This window comes from Schistocerca piceifrons, chromosome 1 (genome assembly GCF_021461385.2).
Source record: "Schistocerca piceifrons isolate TAMUIC-IGC-003096 chromosome 1, iqSchPice1.1, whole genome shotgun sequence".
Classification (NCBI taxonomy): Eukaryota; Metazoa; Arthropoda; class Insecta; order Orthoptera; family Acrididae; genus Schistocerca; species Schistocerca piceifrons.
The window spans coordinates 512,205,453-512,227,704 of record NC_060138.1 but is presented as its reverse complement, the minus strand read 5'-3'; the positions used below and the strand labels follow the sequence as shown (position 1 = coordinate 512,227,704).

At 43.2% G+C, this 22,252-nt stretch overlaps 1 protein-coding gene and 1 pseudogene across 1 annotated transcript in view; both read left to right on the top strand.

Moving 5' to 3' along the window:
- The first annotated feature begins 1,209 nt into the window (after window positions 1–1,209).
- Window positions 1,210–22,252, top strand: part of LOC124783406 (ankyrin repeat domain-containing protein 29-like) — a 610,650-nt gene continuing 589,607 nt past the window's right edge. Inside the window, exon 1 of the mRNA XM_047254018.1 lies at window positions 1,210–1,366. Coding sequence (XP_047109974.1) covers window positions 1,355–1,366 — 12 coding nt within the window. The 5' untranslated portion in view covers window positions 1,210–1,354. The remainder of the gene's footprint in view (window positions 1,367–22,252) is intronic.
- On the top strand, window positions 17,092–17,209 carry LOC124729074 (annotated as a pseudogene).

Sequence of the window (22,252 nt, the reverse complement as noted above, 5' to 3'; positions counted from 1 at the left end):
AATTGGAAACGGAAGTAACACTGCATTGTCCCATGCGACCTTGAAGTTGACTTCCAATCTTCATGCAGAACCACATCAAATGGTTCAAATGGCTCTGAGCACTATGGGACTTAACATCTTAGATCATCAGTCCCCTAGAACTTAGAACTACTTAAACCCAACTAACCTAAGGACATCACACACATCCATGCCCGAGGCAGTATTAGAACCTGCGACCGTAGCGGTCGCGCGGTTCCAGACTGAAGCATCTAGAACCCCTCGGCCACTTCGGCCGGCCAGAAGCACATCCAATGTAGCTGTACGCTAATACATGGTAAGAGATTTATGCTTAGAACAGTCAGTCAGTAGGCAAAGAATTTACAAATAATTATTCATTAGAAGATAATTGGGTATGAGTCATAAATTAATAATTTTGCTGTTCTAGACATCGGTTCCAATTATAGAGAGGGCCTTTGGGCTGGCTCTAGGGCCGCCTATGCAATGAGACCTGAAGGAAACTAGGACCCATTGTAAGCACTGAGCAGTTATGTAGATGTAGATTATGATAACTACTTATAAATGAGAAACAATAAGAAGTTTTTTGCAGTACGTATATAGCTATCTGAATATGTACCGGTATTTTTTTATGTATGTGAAACATTCTTCTAGATGTAGATTATGATAACTACTTACAAATGAGAAACAATAAGAAGTTTTTTGCAATACGTATATAGCTATCTGAATATGTACCAGTATTTTTTTTATGTATGTGAAACATTCTTCTAGACCTACGGGTTGCGCCATACTATGTTGATACATGTCTGGAAACAAGTGACAGGCTTTCATATATTCTGGCCATGAGCCTAACCAGCAACAACGTAAACTTACTATCTCATTCAATGGCATTTTTCTACATTTCCACTTGAAATTTAGCGCCTAGGCCATGTCTTCAGGTAGACTGAGCTAATAGTCTAAAATTTATGAATATGGATCATCTTTTTGAAGTGCGTCATGCGGCAAACGTAGATACGAAACAGCTTCCAGTACCGGTCTGTAGATGGCAGTGCCAGCAAAAGAATGTGACTTCGCTGGTTAGTTCGACGTTATCGTAAGAGATGGCAGATGCAGTGCCTGGTACTCGGAACGCTTTTGGATCGGCAGTTGGCGTTCTAGTAGCCATGGAGTGCGAGTACTCGACGGCAAGTGGGGGGAGTGTTTCCTAGCAGTCAGTCTGTCGCTTCGATCTGTAGCGCGCGGGAAACTCACGTGTACTTATGTAACAGGTGAGAACGGGCCGGGTATGCGGTGTGACATGCGACTTGCTTCCGTACAAGTGCCAACATATTTGCGAAGATAACAACACGCCGAAAACATCATGTCAATGAAGGTAAGACCTCGCTGTACCGCATCCTGCAATTGTGAAGGGGAGATCCCGCCGTTTGCGAACAGCTGATTGTGACAGAACGTTGACATCACTGACAATGTGATATTTATTCAGCTTATAAATTTCCCACATTGTGTTTGTCAGCTCTTTATTTTGTCGACTTTCTGTATAGTTCTTGGGAATATGTTTATTTATTGCTTTTTCCATATAGAATGTTGAACCAAGAGCCTAGAGCGACGTTCATTAATTGTTGCTGCCTCTCTCAGTGCATGTGACGTAGGTGAATGTTGCCGCTACTATATGTAATGCCGCAAATGGAGTTTGTCGATAGTTAATCATGTTTAGTTTCAGCGTTTTGTATATTTGTGCCACGTAGTTTATTTTGGAAAAGTACACATTTATTCGTAGAGCCGCACGAATACGTTAGAACAAGTCGTCTTGTCTAACTTCAATAACATTCGGTACGACAATACCTTGCTGTGTAGAAGGTACGTTTTACGAAAAGAACATCTACGTATTTCTATAAGCAATACATATATTTCCCCATCTCGAATAGTATGTCTTGTTAATTAACTATTTTAAAGCCGGTTGTCGTTTTGTGTGCATGGTTTCATGAACGAAGATTGGCGCCAACATTAAACAATACGGTAATATCTTTGATTACCTTTAAGAGTAGCATTTCGCTGAGCAACAGTTGTGCCGATGACCACGCCAAAGCATTGTTTCTGCAGTGCTCTGTTGGTTTATCATCGTTATTTTGATGGATTTGCGAACCAGTGGGCATTGATAAAATCACTTATTTCGCTTGCAACGAATTTTTGTTGTTATAGTTGGCCTGCGACAATCGTGCTGAAGGAAAGCACAACGTACAAAACCGGCGAGATACTTACATGGATGCCGGTTGCTATTGTCGCATGAATTTACATGCATTGTGAAAAATAACACTTCGTGCGATTACGGTTTCTTGTCAAATACTACTATTGTACGGAAGTCAGATATTTCAGGTAAATGTACATAAGACAGGGTGTTTTTACTATTTAGAGAAACAGAATCATCGTAAAATTTGTTTAGAGCTTCAGTTGTTTGATGATAACTAGAAGTACGTTATGCATCGTACTCGTGGAAACAAAAACTCTGCAAAATATAATACTGAATAAACAAAGCCAACCCAAAATTTGCTGTATCATTGTACTTAAGTTTTCGTAGAAACACATCATATGACTGTGGAACAGCAAAACATATAACGCAATGCAACGTCGTGTGAAATAATACTAGATGTAACGCTGTTTATCGTTAAGTTCTTAGGACGAAGGAAAAAAATACCCAATACGAGACTGCTGATCAAATGTGCACAAATCGCTTGAACAGTCTAACGATATAATCAATGTATAACTGGTAATAAATAGCCGATATAACAAGAATAACATACAAATAATCTCCGTTATTTACTGTCGTATTACGTTCAGTACTTCACACAGTCTTTATTCTTAACACTATGCGTTAACCAGATGAAAGTTACTTACGTGTTCTGAACAGTAAGCTCTTCAAGTACTCAGAGGCATAAAAAATGGACTGTATAACAAATTAGAATCGGAAGTGTGTAGTTATATGGGTCTAAATTATTCGCTCCTTAGGTGTTGGTGCAAATCAACTGCCAAATAAGAGGAAATATTTTTATTTTTCAAATAAAGTTTTCTTGTCTCATCGGCTTTCGCTACTTTTGCGAAGAATCCTACAGTTATAGACAATGAATCTGCTAGAAACTCCAGGAGGATGGAAAATTTTCGTTTCAGGAATTATTTCACTAATTTCTTTGAGTGATTTGACAATTCCGAAACCCAGTGGCTTCGGCGGTCTCCGCACTTAGCCATAGCCCGTCAAGTTACGCCCCCACTGGGCCGCACGTGCTTCATTCATCCCAGGTGTGTGCGTTTTGCTATTTCAGCTGCAACTGTTCATGCAAATTGCTCTTCAGTCCGGAACCGCAGGTTCGAATCCTGCCTCGGGCATGGACGTGTGCGATGTCCTTAGGTTAGTTAGATTTAAGTAGTTCTAAGTCCAGGGGACTGATGACCTCAGATGTTAAGTCCTATAGTGCTTAGAGCCATTTTTGCAAATTGCTGTTATAACTCGTTGTATAACACACTCTTAAAACATAAAAAAGACACACTAAGAAGGAATTATCCGAATGCGACGGAAATCGGTAGAAGTGATGTTCGTGTACAGACAAGCAAATGATTACAATTCCAATAAAACTGGATAATTTATTGAAGGGAAAGAGCTTCACACATTGAAATGGAAATGATTGTATGGCGTCAAAAATGTTCAAATGTGTGTGAAATCTTATGGGACTTAAATGCTAAGGTCATCAGTCCCTAAGCTTACACACTACTTAACCTAAATTATCCTAAGGACAACCATACACACCCATGCCCGAGGGAGGACTCGAACCTCCGCCGGGACCAGCCGCACAGTCCATTACTGCAGCGCCTTAGACCGCTTTTTTTTTTTTTTTTTTTTTTTTTTTTTTTTTTTTTTTTTTAAACCTCCTGTTGTTCATGTTGTTCGTTGTATATGTTCAGGGCGGACGTCCCATGACACCCGTTCAGGTTGTTCGTTGCGCCGTTCACTCAGTAGCTAACCCTCTGACCGAACACGCTGAGCTACCGTGCCGGCATTAAAATGGTACAAATGGCTCTGAGCACTATGGGACTTAACTTCCGCTCGGCTAATCCCACGCGGCGATCGTATGGCGTCAGTGGCCGGGAGTTCCCAGGCGGGAAGTTCTCACAAACTGAGCAAGTCAATAACGCGTTGGACCATCTCTGGCCTTGTGCAAGCAGCTATTCAGCGTGGCATTGATTAACACAGTTGTTGGATGTCCCCTTGAGGGATATTATGCCAAATTCTGTATAGCCGGTGCGTTAGATCGTCAACATCTCTAGCTGGTCAGAGGGCACTGCCCATAATACTTCACAGTAGGGGAGAGATCCGGCGACCTTGCTGGCCAAGATAGGGTTTGTCAAGCACAAAGACAAAAGGTAGAAAGTCTCAAGTGTGCGGGCCAGCATTATCTTGCTGAAATGTAAACCCAGGATGGCTTGGTGTGAAGGGCGACAAAACGGGCCGTCGAATAACGTAGACATACCTCTGTGCTGTAAGGGGGCCGCGGGTGACAACCAAAGATGTGCTGATGTAAAAAGACCCGTCACCCCTGGTTGTCGGGTCGTATGGCGGGCGACAGTTTGGTATCCCATAGCTGTCCGGGACGTCTTCAGACACGTCTTCGCCGGACATAGGGGGTCAGTTCGAAGCGCACTAATAGGTTGAAGACAATTCAACTCCAGTAAGTGAGGTTGCAGGTCGAAGGCGTGTCTATAGAGTCATCCCGGACAGCAGTGGGACACCAACCCGACAGTCGCCCGTCATACGGCCCGAGAACCAGGAGTGATGAACTGGGGTGCCGTTTCTTTGCCCTTTGTCAACTGCTGTACCCTTAACAGCACAGCGATACGTCGACGATATTCTGCGCCCCATTTTATTGCCCTTCATGGCGAGCTATTCGGGGCTTACATTCCAGCAAGATAATGTCCTCCAGCCAGCTCGGGATGTTGGCGATCAACGCACCAGTGTACAGAATTTGGCACGATATCCCCAAGGCGGACATCCAGCAACTGTATTAATCAATGGCTAGCGGAGTATCTGCTTTGACCGCGCTCAGAGGAGGACAGACACGTTATTGACTTGCTCAGTTTGTGAAGCTCTTTCTCTTGAATATATCATTGAGTTTTTTGAAAATGTATTCATTTGTTTGTCTGTACATGTACTATACGCACAAAACAATATTTGACACTCGGCGCGGTAGCTGATGGGATCGATTTACAGTAGCTCCCACCAACCACTGCGGCGAGAGTCAAATTTGCGCGAATATTACTTCACTTCTACCGATTTCCGCCCAACTCGGATAATTCCTTCTTGGTGCGTCGTTTTTTAGTGTGTATATTTGACACTTTAGTACGTCGGCCTCGTCATTTCAGTTAATCGTACAAAAAATTTCTTTTGTGTCAGTGCCTCTCTTAATGCCAATTTTGCTATTTGTAGAGTGTTCTTGAAAAGTGAACAGGGAACTAAATTTTGTTACGTAGCTTGTCTTTTTCTTTAAGTTTTATTGCTAATCATAAATGTTTTTGCATATTGTCACCTTTCCTTAATATTTTGTTAGACCAAATTGGCACGGGCCTCACACCGACGAACGCCACTCAAGTATCGATCGGACGAGAAGATTCCTCCCTGTATGAAGTTTAAGTGAGTGTTAACGGCCGAAATATTCTACATATTGTACTGTTGTACTCCATAGGCCCCGCGGGCGAAGGGCACGTAATTTATCGACCCCTTTCCTATTTCAGATGTAGATATGGCGCTGTGAGAACTTGTTTGCCGTTAATCGCTACGTCAGATGGAGGTACGACGAAGTTATACGTTGTGTGGTTGAAATCGGCGAAAATTATGTTTTATAAGTAATAAAACAAAAAAACGCATCTGTAGTTCTGCCTCGCCACCCAGACACACACACACACACACACACACACACACACACACACACACACACACACGCACGCGCGCGCGCGCGCACACACATCTTAATTTGCGAGTGACTGTAAAGCATTTTAAAATACAGAAAATTTATTGTGAAGATATAGGGTTAAAAATTAAACATGGTGAAATTTTTAACTGATTAAACCCGAAACACACAGGATAAACCAACTGCAATGAGGCACATGAAAGTCTTTTGAACATTATCATTTGCTCTTAAGGCTGTCAACAACAGTTATTTGCTGCAAGTGCTTCTTGTTATTATCTAGCGTACATAGCGAAAGCTATAGCAAACACTGATAATGCTGTAACTGACCTACAATGTACGAATTCCAACCTAATGGTGGCCCAGGTAGCTTACTTACTGCATTACCAGTGGCTGCTGTACCTCCCGTTGTGTGTGCTTTGTAGTGCCAATTAGTCGAAATCGCAGTTTCAACCAACACAATTTGTCGACAGCCTCAAGCAGAAATGATCTTCATCTGAAGTTGTATCAAGATTCTTGTGAAGATAAAGGGTTAAAAATTAATCATGCTGAAATGTTCAACTGATTAAACCCGAAACACACAGGTAGGTTCTTGTTATCCTGACTTTTAACTGGTTTCTCTCTTCTGCGTGCTCTCACCCCCCTACAGTTCAGATACCTCAAGTAAATTCTCATTACCTTCCTGAAGAAGAAATCTTTGGTTCTGAGTAATAGAATAGCTGCTGTTTCCTATCGGTAATAATGAGAGCTGCGCCTGAATTTCCTTCGTCATCTCACCACCTAAGAAGATTTCTAAGCCTCATTTAAAAGTATAACGCAATATTAGTGTAGAAGGGTTTCACCAAAAGCCGTAAGTAAGAAGTACACAACAGATGAATCGTCGCGCTGGAGTAGTATCTTTATGGTGTGTCACTGGTGCGCAGACATGTATGTTGCAGCAGCTTCGTCTCTTCTTCGCGGCCAGATCATTTTCTTGTGGGCCTTTTGCCACCTACACCAAACTGCGTTTTCGCGCTTGACTCAGCAGCGTGTTGGGGAACGTCATGTTGGTCTCTGGTTGGCTCCCTGCATTGCCCTTCGCCACTTAAAACAGTTACTTCGTTTCTTGGATTCCCACCTTGCCAGGCATCCGCGAATGCTAACACCTTTCGTCAATATTTTGTTAGTCCAAATCGGCACGGGCCTCGCACCGACGAACACCACTCAAGTATCTATTGGACGAGAAGATTCCTCCCTAGGTGAACCACACTTCCGCGTGATTCCTATGAAGCCTTATTCTTAGTCTTCTGACTGCCTTCTTTGCTAACACTAGGGGGGCTTGCTGAAAAGTAATTCCCCAGAATTGTTTATCCTCTTCTCTTCGGTTGAAGTATTACAAGTTATTCGTATTACTTGGTCTACTTTCCCGCTTTCCAGACAAATTACATCCCTCTGCCGCTAGGCAGTTCCGAATTGCAGCGTATAACATTGCAGTCTGAAACGTAATAGTGTCGGGTGTGAGGAACCTTCAGAAAACTGAAAGCACGAATACGAAGTGTTCGTCCACACATGGAGCGCCCTCTCATTCAGCACGCCAGTGCCAGACCACACACGACTGCTGCGACATCTGAAAAAAATCCTATGCTTCGGACGTCATCGATTATGCTCTATACAGTCCCGATCTAGCGCCATCCGAGTTTCGGTACTCTCCCATTGTGGCGATTAACCTTTCAAGATAAACGGAAGATTGCTTCTTTGCAGTATATCTGTTTGGAGAGACGAAATGTTCATCGTCAAGTCCTTCCTGCATTGTGATGCAAAACTGAAGGCACCGGCCGTAATCTTCCACTTTTCATTGTTGCACTAGCTGCAGACGGTACGATCTGAAACGTAACCGCCATCGCAAATCTTTCACTCTGTTTGCTGCTGTGTTCCATGTTCGTGGCTTCGCAGGCCTTTGATTTTCTTGGACTACGTACGAAAATTTCCCGACCCTCTCTATTTCTGCATTTGGCTCACATGTTCAACAGGTGCTTTTCTGTTTACACAGCCACCAAGTGTCACTAAATTATCGATACCGATGCACAATGCTCTGTTTACATGGCCGTTCTCTCGCATAATTTCTTCTGAACGCACACTGCGCTGCTGTAACAGATAAACATCTCGCATGTTCCAGCACATGAGAACTTTTACCTTACTTTGTCGTCATTTTGTCAAGTCACTACTCTCATGGCACCAACCGGTGTGCACAGTGCAAACTCTGTGTGTTTGCGGTTCTATTCACGCTTCAATAATATTTCCATGTAATCGTTTGGAAAGATGAAAAGCACGGTAGTCCTTAATCGTTTCTGGAGTACCGATGCTACCGCGGTATCTCTGATTTACGTATCTGCAGTACTGTCTTTTTTACCCCGCTCCTCTTCTTACTGTTTGAGGTTTAGTTTTAGTATGACATGACGATTAATATCGGAATTTTTTCATCACGCTGTCGTCTAATAATGGCGTGACGCCTACTCTCAGTTTGAAAGGCAGCCCACCAGGCTGTTGCTCTGTACCATGTTGCCGCCGTCCGCCCGTGCAGCAGTGATTTCTGTTTTGTCTGTACAGCATACATCGTCAAACTGTGTTTACGTAAACTCGGAAAAAAGATTGTGCCAAACCGTACGATGGTTTTACGCACACCTTCCCAACGACAGTTCACTGCCCTGATATCGGTCTACGAGTATTGAGTTTCTAGCAGTGAATCCAAAATCTCAACCGGCCATTGTGACCGAGCGGTTCTAGGCGCTTCCGTCCGGAACCGCGCTGCTGCTACGGTCGCAGTTTCGAATCCTGCCTCGGGCATGGATGTGTGTGATGTCCTTAGGTTAGTTAGATTTAAGTAGTTCTAATTCTATGAGACTGGTGACCTCAGATCTTAAGTCCCATAGTGCTTAGAGCCATTTGAACCAAAATCTCGAGCCATCTGAACCAAAATCTCAACGAATACACGAAGCCGTCCAAAACGTAGATTCTCATCGTGCTTTGCTGTTAAAAATACTACTTCACAGACTACTTATGACCTTGCACCTTTAATGTTCCAATTGTATTCCGTATAAAATAATCCATCCACTTACCTTCCGTTTTACTACACGAATTGCTACCGTTAGCGAGGTAGCTGATCTGTCATTGCGACTGCCACCGATGAGTTGTCGGTAAATGCTGCGGCATATTTCGAGACGCTACTCAGAAACCAGTTCATTATGCAGGACTTTTTTCCTTTTTTTATATATACTTACATTGCGCTTTTTCAACCCGCCATTATAGTTTATGCATTCAACGTTGAAACGTTCTGGAAAAAAATTGGTTCAAATTCCCGTCTGGCCAGCCAGATTTAGAGTCTCCGCGGTAATTTACACGATCGAAAGATGCCGGCCCTCAGTCTGCAACTACCTGCAGTTGAAAATGCAACAGCCTACGGGCCTTATAAATACTGTGATCAAATCGTCTTATTCTTTTGTATAGATTACACTGAAAGTGGCTATTCGCTGAGGTGTGCGAAAGAATTATTAGCAAATAATGTAGATGGTGGACAATAAAATATGTAGGCAGAGTCGCAGTTGCATTTTTTCTACGGTTAACTGGTACATTACCATTTGACAGTACACGTCAAAAATCACATTGGTAGAGGATGACCCTCTGAGATACGAACCCGTTTGTACACATGGGTTGAATCAACAAAATGTAAAATCTTGGGTCCACTTTCGACGTTCGTAGTTTGCGACGTACGGCCACCACGACTTTCGGAACGGTTTATACTTTCGTACCTTCATGAATCACCAATATACATGCATCAACTTAGTTTTCTTTTACTTTATACTATAGTACTGTATTGCAACAGAATAGCATATCTGTGCGAGACAAATTGTTTTGTAAATCTCACAAGACACTAGAGTGAAATACATTAATTGTAGGCACTTTTATGTTGCTATTTCGACCGTCTGAAAGGCCCGCCATGGAAGATTTACTTCCTCCACGTTGAGGACGGAGTAACTATCAAGTATCGCATGCCTTGTCGACGCTAGTTACCGTAGAACAGGAGATTCCAATCTGCGAGCCGCATCCGGCCCAAGAAACGAGAATCTATAACACTACCGGAAAAAATAAATAACTAGATAAGTTAGTCAATAAAATTCCGTTCATGGAAAGTTACGACAAATTGAATGTTTTCAATCTGAAAGCCTCGCTAAACGATACTATTCTCTCTGATCCATCTCATCCCCCCCCCCCTCCCTTTCTCTCTCTCTCTCTCTCTCTCTCTCTCTCTCTCTCTCTCTCTATCTCTATCTCTCAGCGGTTATTGTTAGTAGTGTCAAGTATATTATGTGTGGCCCAAAACTACTCACCTTCTTCTAGTGTGGCCCAGAAAAACTGAAAGGTTGTGCACCCCTGCTGTAGAGAGTAGCGTAAACTTTCGGGCGACACGGCGAGCAGCCCAAATAACAGCAAAAGATCGGCAAATACACCATATTTTTACTCCAGAATATCTTACAAGACCTACAAAAGAGTTGTATTACTAAGAGTGCCCTTACAGATCTGTTATTCTGACATAATAATATCACATTTGCATTACAAAGTCCACTCCTGTTCGTAGGTGATTAATGAATTTGTGAAAACGCTTTGATTCATGAACCCCTGGTGAAGAGATTACATATATCTTTAACGAATCAAAGATGAACTGTGGTGAAAAAAGTAGACGCCTGGCCCTGTATATCTAAATTTCTAGTGTACATCATGTGAATTATACCAGATATAACGACTTGAGACGTCACGTCTGTGAGACATCCTGAAGGAAGAAAGACGAGGGCTTAACGCCACGTCAACAGAGAGTCCATCAGAGACAGAGTACACGGTCGTCTCGGGGAACGAAATCGCCCATACATCTTAACAAATGTAAGGAATGTATGTCTTACGTACCACAGTCTTATTCAACAGATAATTGATTTCGGCCTGTGATTAACATCGTAGAGCGAAATTAATTACCTGTGTACATTCCATAACTGGAATAAAGACATAAACGCTTTCCTGGATTGCTGTGAATATTACTGCGTTTCATGAGATGTAAAAAAGTCACGGGAAATATAAATCTGAATGGCCGGACAGGGATGTTAACCAACCCCACCTAGAGACAAGGCCAAGCAACCGTATTGTGACGTCATAGCCAATCGACGAACGAAATATAAAGCAACCAGCACCAAAAGAATTTTGGTTCGTAATGTTAGCGACCTTTGAGTTGATACTTGAATTAAGTTAGTTAACATTGAAAACATGTATAGACGTTTATGTGAAAAAAAGAGGCAAAACAATATTAAGAGCGCATAATTTCGCCCACAGCATGTACAACGCGACTAGCACATATGTAAACAAAGCTGCGGATGTCTTTGGAAAAATGAGTTGTTTTCGAGAGCATGAACTGTTGGGAAGATGTAGGGAGTTTTTAAATGCACAGTAATTATTTAGTAAAACTTCCACGCATTTCCAAACATTTTTGTACAAAAACACTGAGGTACAGACATCACAGTCCATTGCATTCCCAGTTTTCTGTTACCAGTGCCACTTCAAGAGCAAGTTAAGCGACTAAAATTTTGTTTAATGTAAGTTCTTTTTGATTACATCACCCCTTTTAAATGATTACCAATCACAACACACTAAGTAATGGGATTGCACAATAAGATCGATACACACAAAAATATGCAATCTTCGTTCACTATTTTCACCCAATTCTTTTGTAAGGATAATACGTATATTTATCTTTCAGTTCCTGAAGGGTGTTATATGAAATTATTTTTAAATATTCGTTATGGCTGGCTATACAATATTGATGCTTTCCTGCAATACTGCCGCCTCCAACGTGCTCTATTTTTCTTATGGTACCTCTCTGGATGCACCTGCAACTGAAGATATGTAAGCTCGACAGATCGGACAAATGTCTGGCAAGGCATTTGAATGAAGCAATTATGATTTTTGCGTCTGTGGCAGTTACTTCCCTGATAATGTCGCTAACTTTGAAATGCCTGTGATACACCTGAAAAATTAACAGTGAATTACATTAATCGTAACATATTCAGTTCCGTTGAAAGGCGAACAATAAGATACCTTAATCTAAAGCATGCTTCACTAAATTACATTCAGAACAAAACTTAGCACTGAGTAATTATTAACTTCGAAATCCTGCCTTTGAATTGATTGGAGCTTTTTATGCCTCATTGTATCGTCTTTAAGGAACTTGAACACATGAACCTTGTTTCCTACAGTGTAATTTCCATTACATTTCGATACGCAACACTTCATGACCGAGGTTGAAACTGCATGAATATGTATCATTCTGCGTCAAAGTCACACAAACACTACTTAGTAACACAATATGAGTTCTAGGTAGTTAAATAACAATCTCGAAGCGATTACACAGAAAAAAGAGTTTTTTTTATACCCAAAATGTTGTTGATACAAGACAATTGTTGACTTTCGCTGTTTGTCGCAGACGTCACAGCTTCAAATTCTCGCAAGTTGTTCGGTCTTTCCATTTAGGTGGTGGTGTTTGAACCTCCGTCTTTCCGAATACGCGTCCAGTCTTGTGACTGCCCCACCTCGCTCGCTGGTGCTCATAACGATATGATCTGATAGCGTACTGGAGCTCGAAATCAAGTAGATATATTCTGAATGGGACGTACTTGATGTTGCCAAACAAAAGTGCATTACATGTTCACAGCAGTGGAAAATTCGTCGTTTTAGGGTATGGGAGGTTAACGGCGAATTGAATCGAAGACACAAGCCAGGAGTGTGGAAAAATAATAGCGGAGGAAGGCTGTGAAGTGGAAAGGAAAGATGAAAATTCGATGAAACGCTGTCTTGTTTGTCTTCAATTAGTCTGCAAGCCACTGCTTTCATCTTGTTTTCTGGTTGGATCTATTTTCTCTCTCTCTCTCTCTCTCTCTCTCCCTCCCTCCCTCCCTCCCTCCCTCCCTCCCTCTCTCTCTCTCCCTCCCCCTCTCCCTCTCAGCCTTTTCATTACAAGTTATTGGAGGAGGTCACGTAAAGGGTAGCGGCACGTGCAATTAGAGCACAAATTAAAACCACCCCACTCGCAGCGTTTGAACTGGCGTCTGCAGTAGGAGAGGTTTGCGACCCTGACCTTCCGCGGACCGTATTTCAGTGGTCTCGCGAGTTAGACGATGCATCGTTCTGTGCCGTGCAGCTGTGTGTGTGGGGGGAAGGGGGGGGGCGAGTCCTACGCGGGAACCATTAGCAGATTGGTGCGCAAATCTGCAACAGCGGCGGCAGTGGCTAGCGTGGGGTGTGGAGCAAGGCACAGCCACAGCCACAGCACACCACAGTTCGTGACCAGCCGCCGTCTCAGGGCCACATTTTGCTACGGGAACTCTAAGTGAGCTCTCTCCCCTGTGTGTGTGTGTGTGTGTGTGTGTGTGTGTGTGTGTTTGTGTGTTCCACCAACCTGTGGCTTAAGAAAAATACCAGAAAAAGACACCCACAGGATACATAACGCGAATATCGTGAAACGCGGTCGTAAGCTGATAATAGTATCAATACGGCCAAGAAGTGTAGCCACAAGTGTATTCAGGTATTTATTTATCTGCCGTTTAATACAAAATTTCAAATGTATTAGTGTAACTCACCAGTATTGTTCCAAAGGCTTTGCCGCAGTGTTAACGCCGGTTTCCGTCACATCACCAAAGTAAAGCGCTATCGCTCTTGGCTACGACTTGGATGGGCGATCGTGCGGGTCTGCCCGGCGCTGTTCGCAAGCGGGTTTCTCTCAGTCCTCGTGAGGGCAAGTTGAGGTGCTACTTGACTGAGAAGGAGCGGCTCCGGTCACGAAAGCTGACAATAGCTGGGAAAACTGAGTACTGGCCACATGCCCCTCCGCATTCGGGAGGACGACGGTTCAATCCCGCGTCCGGCCATCCTGATTTAGGTTTTCCGTGATTTCCCTAAATCGCTCCAGGCAAATGCCGGGATGGATCCTTTCAAAAGGCACGGCCGACTTCTTTCTCCGTCCTTCCCTAATCCGATGAGACCGATGACCTCGCTGTCTGGTCTCCTTCCCCAAACAACCCAACCCCAACCCAACCACATGCCCCTCCTTACCCGTATCCAGTAAGCCCTATCGGCTGTTGATGACCACGTCGATCGGTACCGTTGGGCTTTCCAAGGCCCGTTCGCGTAGAGTTCAAGATTCGACTTTATTGTGTTTAAGAGAAAAAGATCGGTATCTACATTATAAAAATCTTGATGCAAGTCTCTGCAAATCTGGCGCATATGCTCATCCTGAATCGAGAAGACATACGCTGTTGCCTTGCTATGCTATACCCCATTACTACATAAAGGTTTTGTCATTTATAATATTGTCAACTACGCTATACTACGCAACACTGGACTATACTACACAGCAAAAGAAAAAAATTGCACTAATGTGCTTGACATCCCAAGCAAAAGTTTATTTTCTCTTTTTGTCTGGATGGTCAACCCCTGCTATGTAGACTAGAGACATAAGTCAGAATTCACAGGGGGTGGGTTGCCAAATGAGTGGAGATTGTGAAATGTCTGTCAGGATCTCAGGAGGTCCTTCCTAGTCTTCCCGAGGCTAATGTCGCTGCTTCCAAAAGGTCGTTGTAGTTGGGTGTTCTGCGATGGTGTGTCTTATGATGTGTGGCCTCTTCTTAGTTGCCTTTCGGCCGTGACCTTCCAGTCTGTAAGCTGATACCTCGGCTGTCGGCTTTTGCCACAGCTCCTCATTCCTTATTGTGCTATAAACTGCTGTATTAGCAATTATTTCTTTGAGATGTCTGTTGGCATACTCCCAGATGATGTGACTCGGTGTGCTATTACTCAGCATTCGCATTTGCCTGCTGTGCGATAGTGTACCTCGGTAAGTAGCTGGGATATGGACCATATCTCAAGATGTAGTGTGTTGCTCCCTTGATCGGGTTGAAGTACGGCATTCTTAATGTTTCTTTTATTTTAATAAGGAACTGGTAGGTTCATTTCTTGCCGTTCTCTCTCAGTGCATGCTTTAATTTCCTTTTTCGATGTGGCCGTTGTGCCCACTGTCTCCGTTACCTTATCATATTCGCTCTTTTGAGTGCAGGAGAAAACTCCACTGTGCTCGCCGGAAATTATGTACTGTCTTTATCTTTCTGGCCCTATGACGCCCTGTCGTCTGTCAGTAGCTCACAATAGAGATTGAGTATGCGTTGTGGTGCGTTTTTATTGCAGTTGCAGGCAGCTAATAACTTCTTTGACCAGACGTAGCTTTCTGTTCTAGATTTTAATGCTTCTCTGAGAAATGATTTCCACGTGTGCGTTGAAGTTTTGATTTCCGTAGAAGTTATACAAAGGTAGTCCTTTTTTCCTTTTTTCTGTTCACAAGTTGGTCATTTATTCTGATAGTGGACTTTCTCGATCTTGACGATGTTCCTTTAGCATAACATGCTGTATAAACTGATTTGTGTGCTGCTATCGTTAATTTATTTGCTGCACACAAACTATTTTCTGCATACAAACTGCTAAGTGTTTCAGGAATTTCCCTACTATTTTCCTCTAAAATAGCCCTTTTGTTGGCAGATACTATAAATAGATCATTCGAGTAAACTGAGATCGGCCTGTCTCGGCACTACTCGTTACGTCTCGGCTATGCTCGATCCTTCTCGTAAATACTCGGTACAGTCCGACCCTTTTCTTCCGGCATTCGGTGCAGCATTTTTCGGTCGGCATGACTGTCTTCATTTCGGCAGAAATGTTGTGATATAAATGACGTTCAGAGATCCTATGTCAGTTTACGCAGAAAGAGGCTGTCTAGCAGTCCATTGTCACAAGCCTTGAAAATTCATGATGACTATTATGCAGTTCTATACTCGATGAATACTGCGGGTTTGCAACAAAATGGCATTTAAACACCATGCACAAATAATTTAAAGACTTAGTTGACGATGAAAGAGGAAAAAATACATTTATCAACAATGATTTGTGCGGTATTCACTGCTTAGTAATCAAGAAGCTTTTTGAGCTAAATTAGCAGGTATGGAGTACGTGATCAAATGTTCTTAAGCCGCACACATTATTACACCGATAATTTCGACAATTTTTGCTGGAATCGAAGGAAGAGTATGGAGACGTTATACACCGTGGTACGTTATTCCTTAATCGTACCACACTTACACACCACATCTTAAATATCATAAGAGAGGAAGCGGGATGGAATCATGGTTCGTAGTCACAGTTTATAATTAAGACAGTTTATTGATATTACCCCTTTAAAACAAAATTGACAATTAAAAATTGTGGACGAGCCACTAGATAAAACTTTGCAAATACAATTAGAAACCCAACGTACTCAGTACTCTAACAAACAATTCCATATTAAGAAAAGGGGGTCACTGGCAAACTTGAGAACTTCAAACTCCCATATAGGACTTCCCTCAAAATAGGTATAATGCAACCATTACAGGTAAAGGGTGACTTAATAACACTTGAACACTAGTGCCAAACTAAGATGCCCTTACATAACATGATAGAATCACTTAATTTAAAAAAACTACAAGAGAGACCCTGGTCTTGAAGAAATAAATGTTTACATACTGAGACATGTTAATAAAAGATTGCTAGAAAAAGCTGCGCGAGGAACTCAGTAGGTGCTAGTTTAAGGTTTAGCCAGTTCGTAATATTTAAGAAAACAAGTTCATATACAAACACGTTACATACAAAATATATATCTACCAGCCTAACCCGCCTTGACGGAAGGAAGATAAATACTAAACTTTGGAAAGGGATATTTGACCAACTCCGGCAGTGGCCAGGTTCTTAAACACTGCCAGGCCTAGACCTCGGATGACATTTTACTCCCCGCCAAGGCGCTGGCACAGTTAAAAGTTTCTGCCCGAGTCACAAAGACATTCCAATAACTCTGAAACATAGAAACACTGGGAAGAACCTTTGACTCACTTATACATGGACAATTGTATTAATAGAGTGCAGGCTTTAAAAACAGCAACATAAAATCATTTGATTGCAAGAGACACAAAAAACTTATTAGAAAATTTTCAAATATCGGCCGCCATTTAACTAGGCCAAGAAAGTCTCCCATAATAATAATAATAAAGTACGAAATCTCTGGGGCAACGGCCTTGCCGCAGTGGCTACACCGGTTCCCGTCAGATTACCGAAGTTAAGCGCTGTCGGGTGTGGCCGGCACTTGGATGGGTGACCATCCGGGCCGCCATGCGCTGTTGCCATTTTTTCGGGGTGCACTCAGCCTCATGACGTCAATTGAGGAGCTACTCGACCGAATAGTAGCGGCCCCGGTCACAGAAAACCATCATAACGACTGGGAGAGCGGTGTGCTGACCACACGCCCCTCCTATACGCATCCTCAGCTGAGGATGACACGGCGGTCGGATGGTCCCGATGGGCCACTTGTGGCCTGATGACGGAGTGTTTTAAAATCTATGAGTGCGTCGGTGAACAAACAATTACGACGACTTACTCCATATCAGGAACATAATACGAGGGAGCGGGTTCCACAGCTTCACCTCTTCCCAGTGAAGTCACAGAACTAGTATCTCCAAGCTGTCCATGTCGGCAAAACGCCCAACTAATTTCACACCACAGCGTGTAACGGTTATCACACTCGTTCGGCAGCTGTTGACAGTAGTCTCTCCCACGAATGACACGAGATCTCGAGGGTTACCCGTCGAAGGCTAACAACCAACTCGCTTCACCTGCGAAGCCCCAAGATAAGACACGCGAAAAGCAAAGATAGTTGACCTCAACCACCATCGATCTCAACGACACATGAACGAAATAAGACTGGCGCCAGCTCGCCACGGCTCACAGCGTCCAGGCACATTAATGTGGCCGTTTGTCAGAAGCCTAAATAACCACATTTTGCAACGCGGACCAGTGCGAGATGTGCAGGACGAGAGTCAGTGAGGCACTGGAAGGTACGGACGAGTATGTGGAGCCACGCCGACTCCAGTGCTGTGGCCAGCTGCGGAAGGTGTTCTCGGTGGAAGATCCACGACGTGAACAGCCCGTCGAGGTGGTACCACAGATTCGCGATTTGGTTTGTATCCGGGGAGTTTGGTGACCAGGGGGATACAGTAAACTCACCCTGGTGCCTTTCAAACCACACAGGTACACCGTGAGTTGCTTGACATGTTGCATTGTCCTGTTGGGTGATGTTACGGTGCCGAGGAAAAACAAGCTGCATGTAGGGGTGGACGTGGCCACCAAGTTGCATGCTTGTCTTAATCCACTGTGTCTTCCAGAATGATGAGATCACTGAGAGAATAACTCAAAAACATTCTCCAGACCATAAAGCATGTAGGAAACTTGTTTTCAGACATTTCACGCCGTACACGTCCGACAGTGTATGATGGTGCAAGATGTTCGAAATTCTGAGAAAAAACAGGGGTAAGCTATAGGGAGAGACGGGTAACATACGATATGTACAAGAGCCAAGACGGAATAATAAGAATGGGCGACCAAGAACGAAGTGCTCGGATTAAGAAGGGTGTAAGACAAGGATGTAGTCTTTCGCCTGTATTGTTCATTCTGTACACCGAAGAAAATAAAGGCGGAAATAAAAGAAAGGTTCAGAAGTGGAATTAAAATTCAAGGTGAAAGGATATCAGAGATATGATTCGCTGATGACATTGCTATCCAGGGTGAAAGTGAAGAAGAATTACATGATTGCTGAAGCTATCCGTTTGGCTTTAGAGAAGGTAAGGGCACCAGAGGCAATTCTGAGATTGCGGTTGATAATGAAAGCAGGACTAGTCAAGACAAGTCCGTAGGATTTGTCGACCTGGGAAAAGCGTTCGACAGTGTATGATGGTGCAATATATTCGAAATTCTGAGTAAAATAGAGGTAAGCTATAGGGAACGACGGGTAACGTACAACTTGTACAAGAGCCAAGTCGTAATAAGAGTGGAATAACAAGATCGAAGTGCTCGGATTAAAAAGGATGTAAGACAGGGACGTAGTACGTCGCCCCCACTGTTCAATCTGCGCATCGAAGAAGCAATTTTGGAAATAAAAGAAAGGTTTTGTGGAATTAAAACTCAAGGTGATAGGATATCAGTGGCAAGATTTGCTGATGATTGCTATACTCAGTGAAAGGGAAGAAGAATTACAGGTCCTATTGAATAGAATCAAATCTAAGGAGTACAGAGTATGGACTGAGAGTGAATCGAAGAAAGACTGAAGTAATGAGAAGTATCAGAAATGGGGACAGCGAGAAACTTATCATCAGGATTGACGGTCACGAAGTAGATGAAGTTAAGGAATTCTACTACCTAGGCAGCAAAATAAGCAATGATGGACGGAGCAAGGAGGACATCAAAAATAGACTAGCACTGGCAAAAAGAGCTTCTCTTGAAGTCTAACAGTATCAAACACAGGCCTTAATGTGAGGAAGAAATTTCTGAGAATGTGCGTTTGGAGCACAGCATTGTATGGTAGTGAAACATGGACTATGGGAAAACCGGAACATAAGATAATCGAAACATTTGAGGTGTGCTGTTACAGACGAATGTTGAAAATTAGGTTGACTGATAAGGTAATGAATGAGGAGGTTCTGCGAAGAATCGGAGAGGAAAGGAATATGTGGAAAATACTGACAAGGAGAAAGGACAGGATGATAGGACATATCTTAAGACATCAGGGAACGACTTGCATGGTGCTAGAGAGAGCTGTAAAGGGCAAAAACTGTAGAGAAAGAAGGAGATTGGAATACATCCAGCAAATAATTGAGGGCGTAGGTTGCAAGTGCTACTCTGAGATAGATGAAGAGATTGGCACAGGAGAGGAATTTCTGGTGGGCCGCATCAAACCACTCAGGAGACTGATGACACAAAAAAAAATCGAAGGCATCAGTCTGAGGGAGCATAAAACGTGATTCACCTGAAAAGCCCACCTTTTGCCATTCATTGAACGTCCAGTGCTGTATTAGCGTGAAAATTGCAACCTTCGTCGCCGTTGAACAGCAGTTAGCGTGGGTATATCAACTAGGCCCTTCCTGTGGAGGTCCATACATACCAACAACGTTCGCTGAACCGCCGTTGAGGACAGTCGGAGCCCGTAGGTTCACCTGGACAATCAAGTGCTCAACATCTGCACGTCTATTCGCCCGTACACATCTCAGCAGCCCTCGTTCACCCCTGCCATCTGTGGACCATAGTGCATCTCAGTTGCCTCGGCGCCATTTTGCCATACACGGTATACGTTAAACACAAGCCTAGCCATTTTGGAAATGCTTCAAGCCTGGTCCGAAAGCCAATGATCAGGCCCCGTAGGACGTCAAATAAATCGCTCCGTTTCTGCATTAGACTGCACTTTTTTCCGCTCCCCTCCCCCGACGCGCCTTATATACCCTCCACTGCTAGTGCTGCCACCGTCTGCTTGTGAGTGGTTGTCGCACGTTGATGTCAAACATTGGTAGTGGTCACGTTAATGTGACTGGACGGTGTGTGTTTCTGTGAAGTACGTTGATTAACTCGAGGAACATATCTGGAACTGCTTGTCTATTTATGATCCCTGTTGTTGAATTTCAGAAGAAAACGGAAAGCAGGAACCAAAATTGGCCCGTAATCGATTGCAGATGTCGCGTATTGTTCCTATTGCTTACCAATCAAAGAGTAAAATTGTAACGGGTGAATACTGCACAGTTATTCCGAATCAGTAGATTAGTTACAAAAAGTCTTATTTATCGAGAGAATTTGTACCTGTGTGCCCGCGACGAGCGTCAACGCCGAGGAAATCTGAATTTCGCAGTTCCTCAAGGAAGTCGCTGCCGCCAGGTAGTGTGGCCAGGATGTCAACACGATTTTGGCGCATGCTCGGAATACTCGCAGCGCGCAAAACGTGGTGGCAGAAAGTCAGAAAAGCATGTAAGAGTGTTGCAGGGGAGTCTGTTATGAGAAATAATTGTTCAGAAAAAAAATTAGATACATTGCGCCGTTTCCGAGCTATTTAGCATTGAAGTTAGCCTATCAGGTCGTTGCGCACGCAAATCCAAGCACTTGCGCGCACCAAGATGTGGTATTGCTCAATCATCTGTGGGGCCATGAATTATGACTTGTTCATATGCTCATTACCAGTTAAAACGTGCATATTAGGAATCGATAAATTTAAGCCAGGCGAACAAAAGCTACGTTCGTTCGTTTCGAAGAAACCAAATGAAGAAAATGTGTGGCGCCAGTCTCTGGCTGGCTGCTTGAATTTGTGCGCGACTACCTGATTGGCTAACTTCAATGCTTCATAACTCGGAAACGGCGCAGCGTATCGAATTTTTTTTGAAACAATTATTTATCAGGACAACCTCCCCTGCAACACCTCTACAAACTTTTCAGACTGTTTCTGACCACATTACATGTTACGAAAAGGAGGACGTCATTGTCACTTCGATGGCTCTCCTGCGGATGACTGACAGGTGCCCAGTCGAAATATTGCGGACTGTTGTTGACGACGACCGGCTGCAAGTCTGAAGTTTTTTCGAGAATTTGTACCTGACCATCAACATGTTTCGGCAGTCGTAAATTTGGGTGTTTTCAATTACGAATTGTTTGAAAAGGCCTCGTGTTGAGTACTTATAGAAGTCTCATGACTTCATTTAGTCCAATATCAAGAAAAATTTCTGGTTTGAAAATCTGTAGATGGCAATGAGAAGGTTATAGGATCCTTAAATTGGCATTTTTCAGACCCTGAGACTTAAACGTAGTGTATTTATCTAAAAATAGACAGCGCCGAAAACTTTTGTCATAAGAAATTGTATTTCAGAGCCAGACAGAAATATTTTCATGTTCCCCTGGTAAATTGTGTATATCCATTACAACCGAAGGCAAATGCAGAAAAAAGTCATTAAATCGACATTGTGTGGCACCGATGTAAGGGCAGTGACTGTGACACATGAGTAGCATTACTCGTGCTGATATTTACGTAGGGGCTGTCAGCATGACTCGTCGATATGGATACATGTGGAGTAGTTTCAAAGAGTCGCCTAATATAGAAAATTTATCTGAATATTGAGATAATATGGTGTATTTTGGATAAAAGTCGTGAAGAAAAGTTTTTCCATCACTGGAGATAGGTCTGTAGCCGCCTGGCTGTCAAGTAATGAAAAGGAGACATAAAAAGTAATGAAATATACCAACGAAGCAAATTAGGTCCCAGGATTTAGAAGGCTGTGTCCATATACGAGGAAAAGGAGCGAGAGAATGCTAGACATTAAACTCTACAATGTACGCCCATGGGTATGCGCAGTTTTCATGTCGCT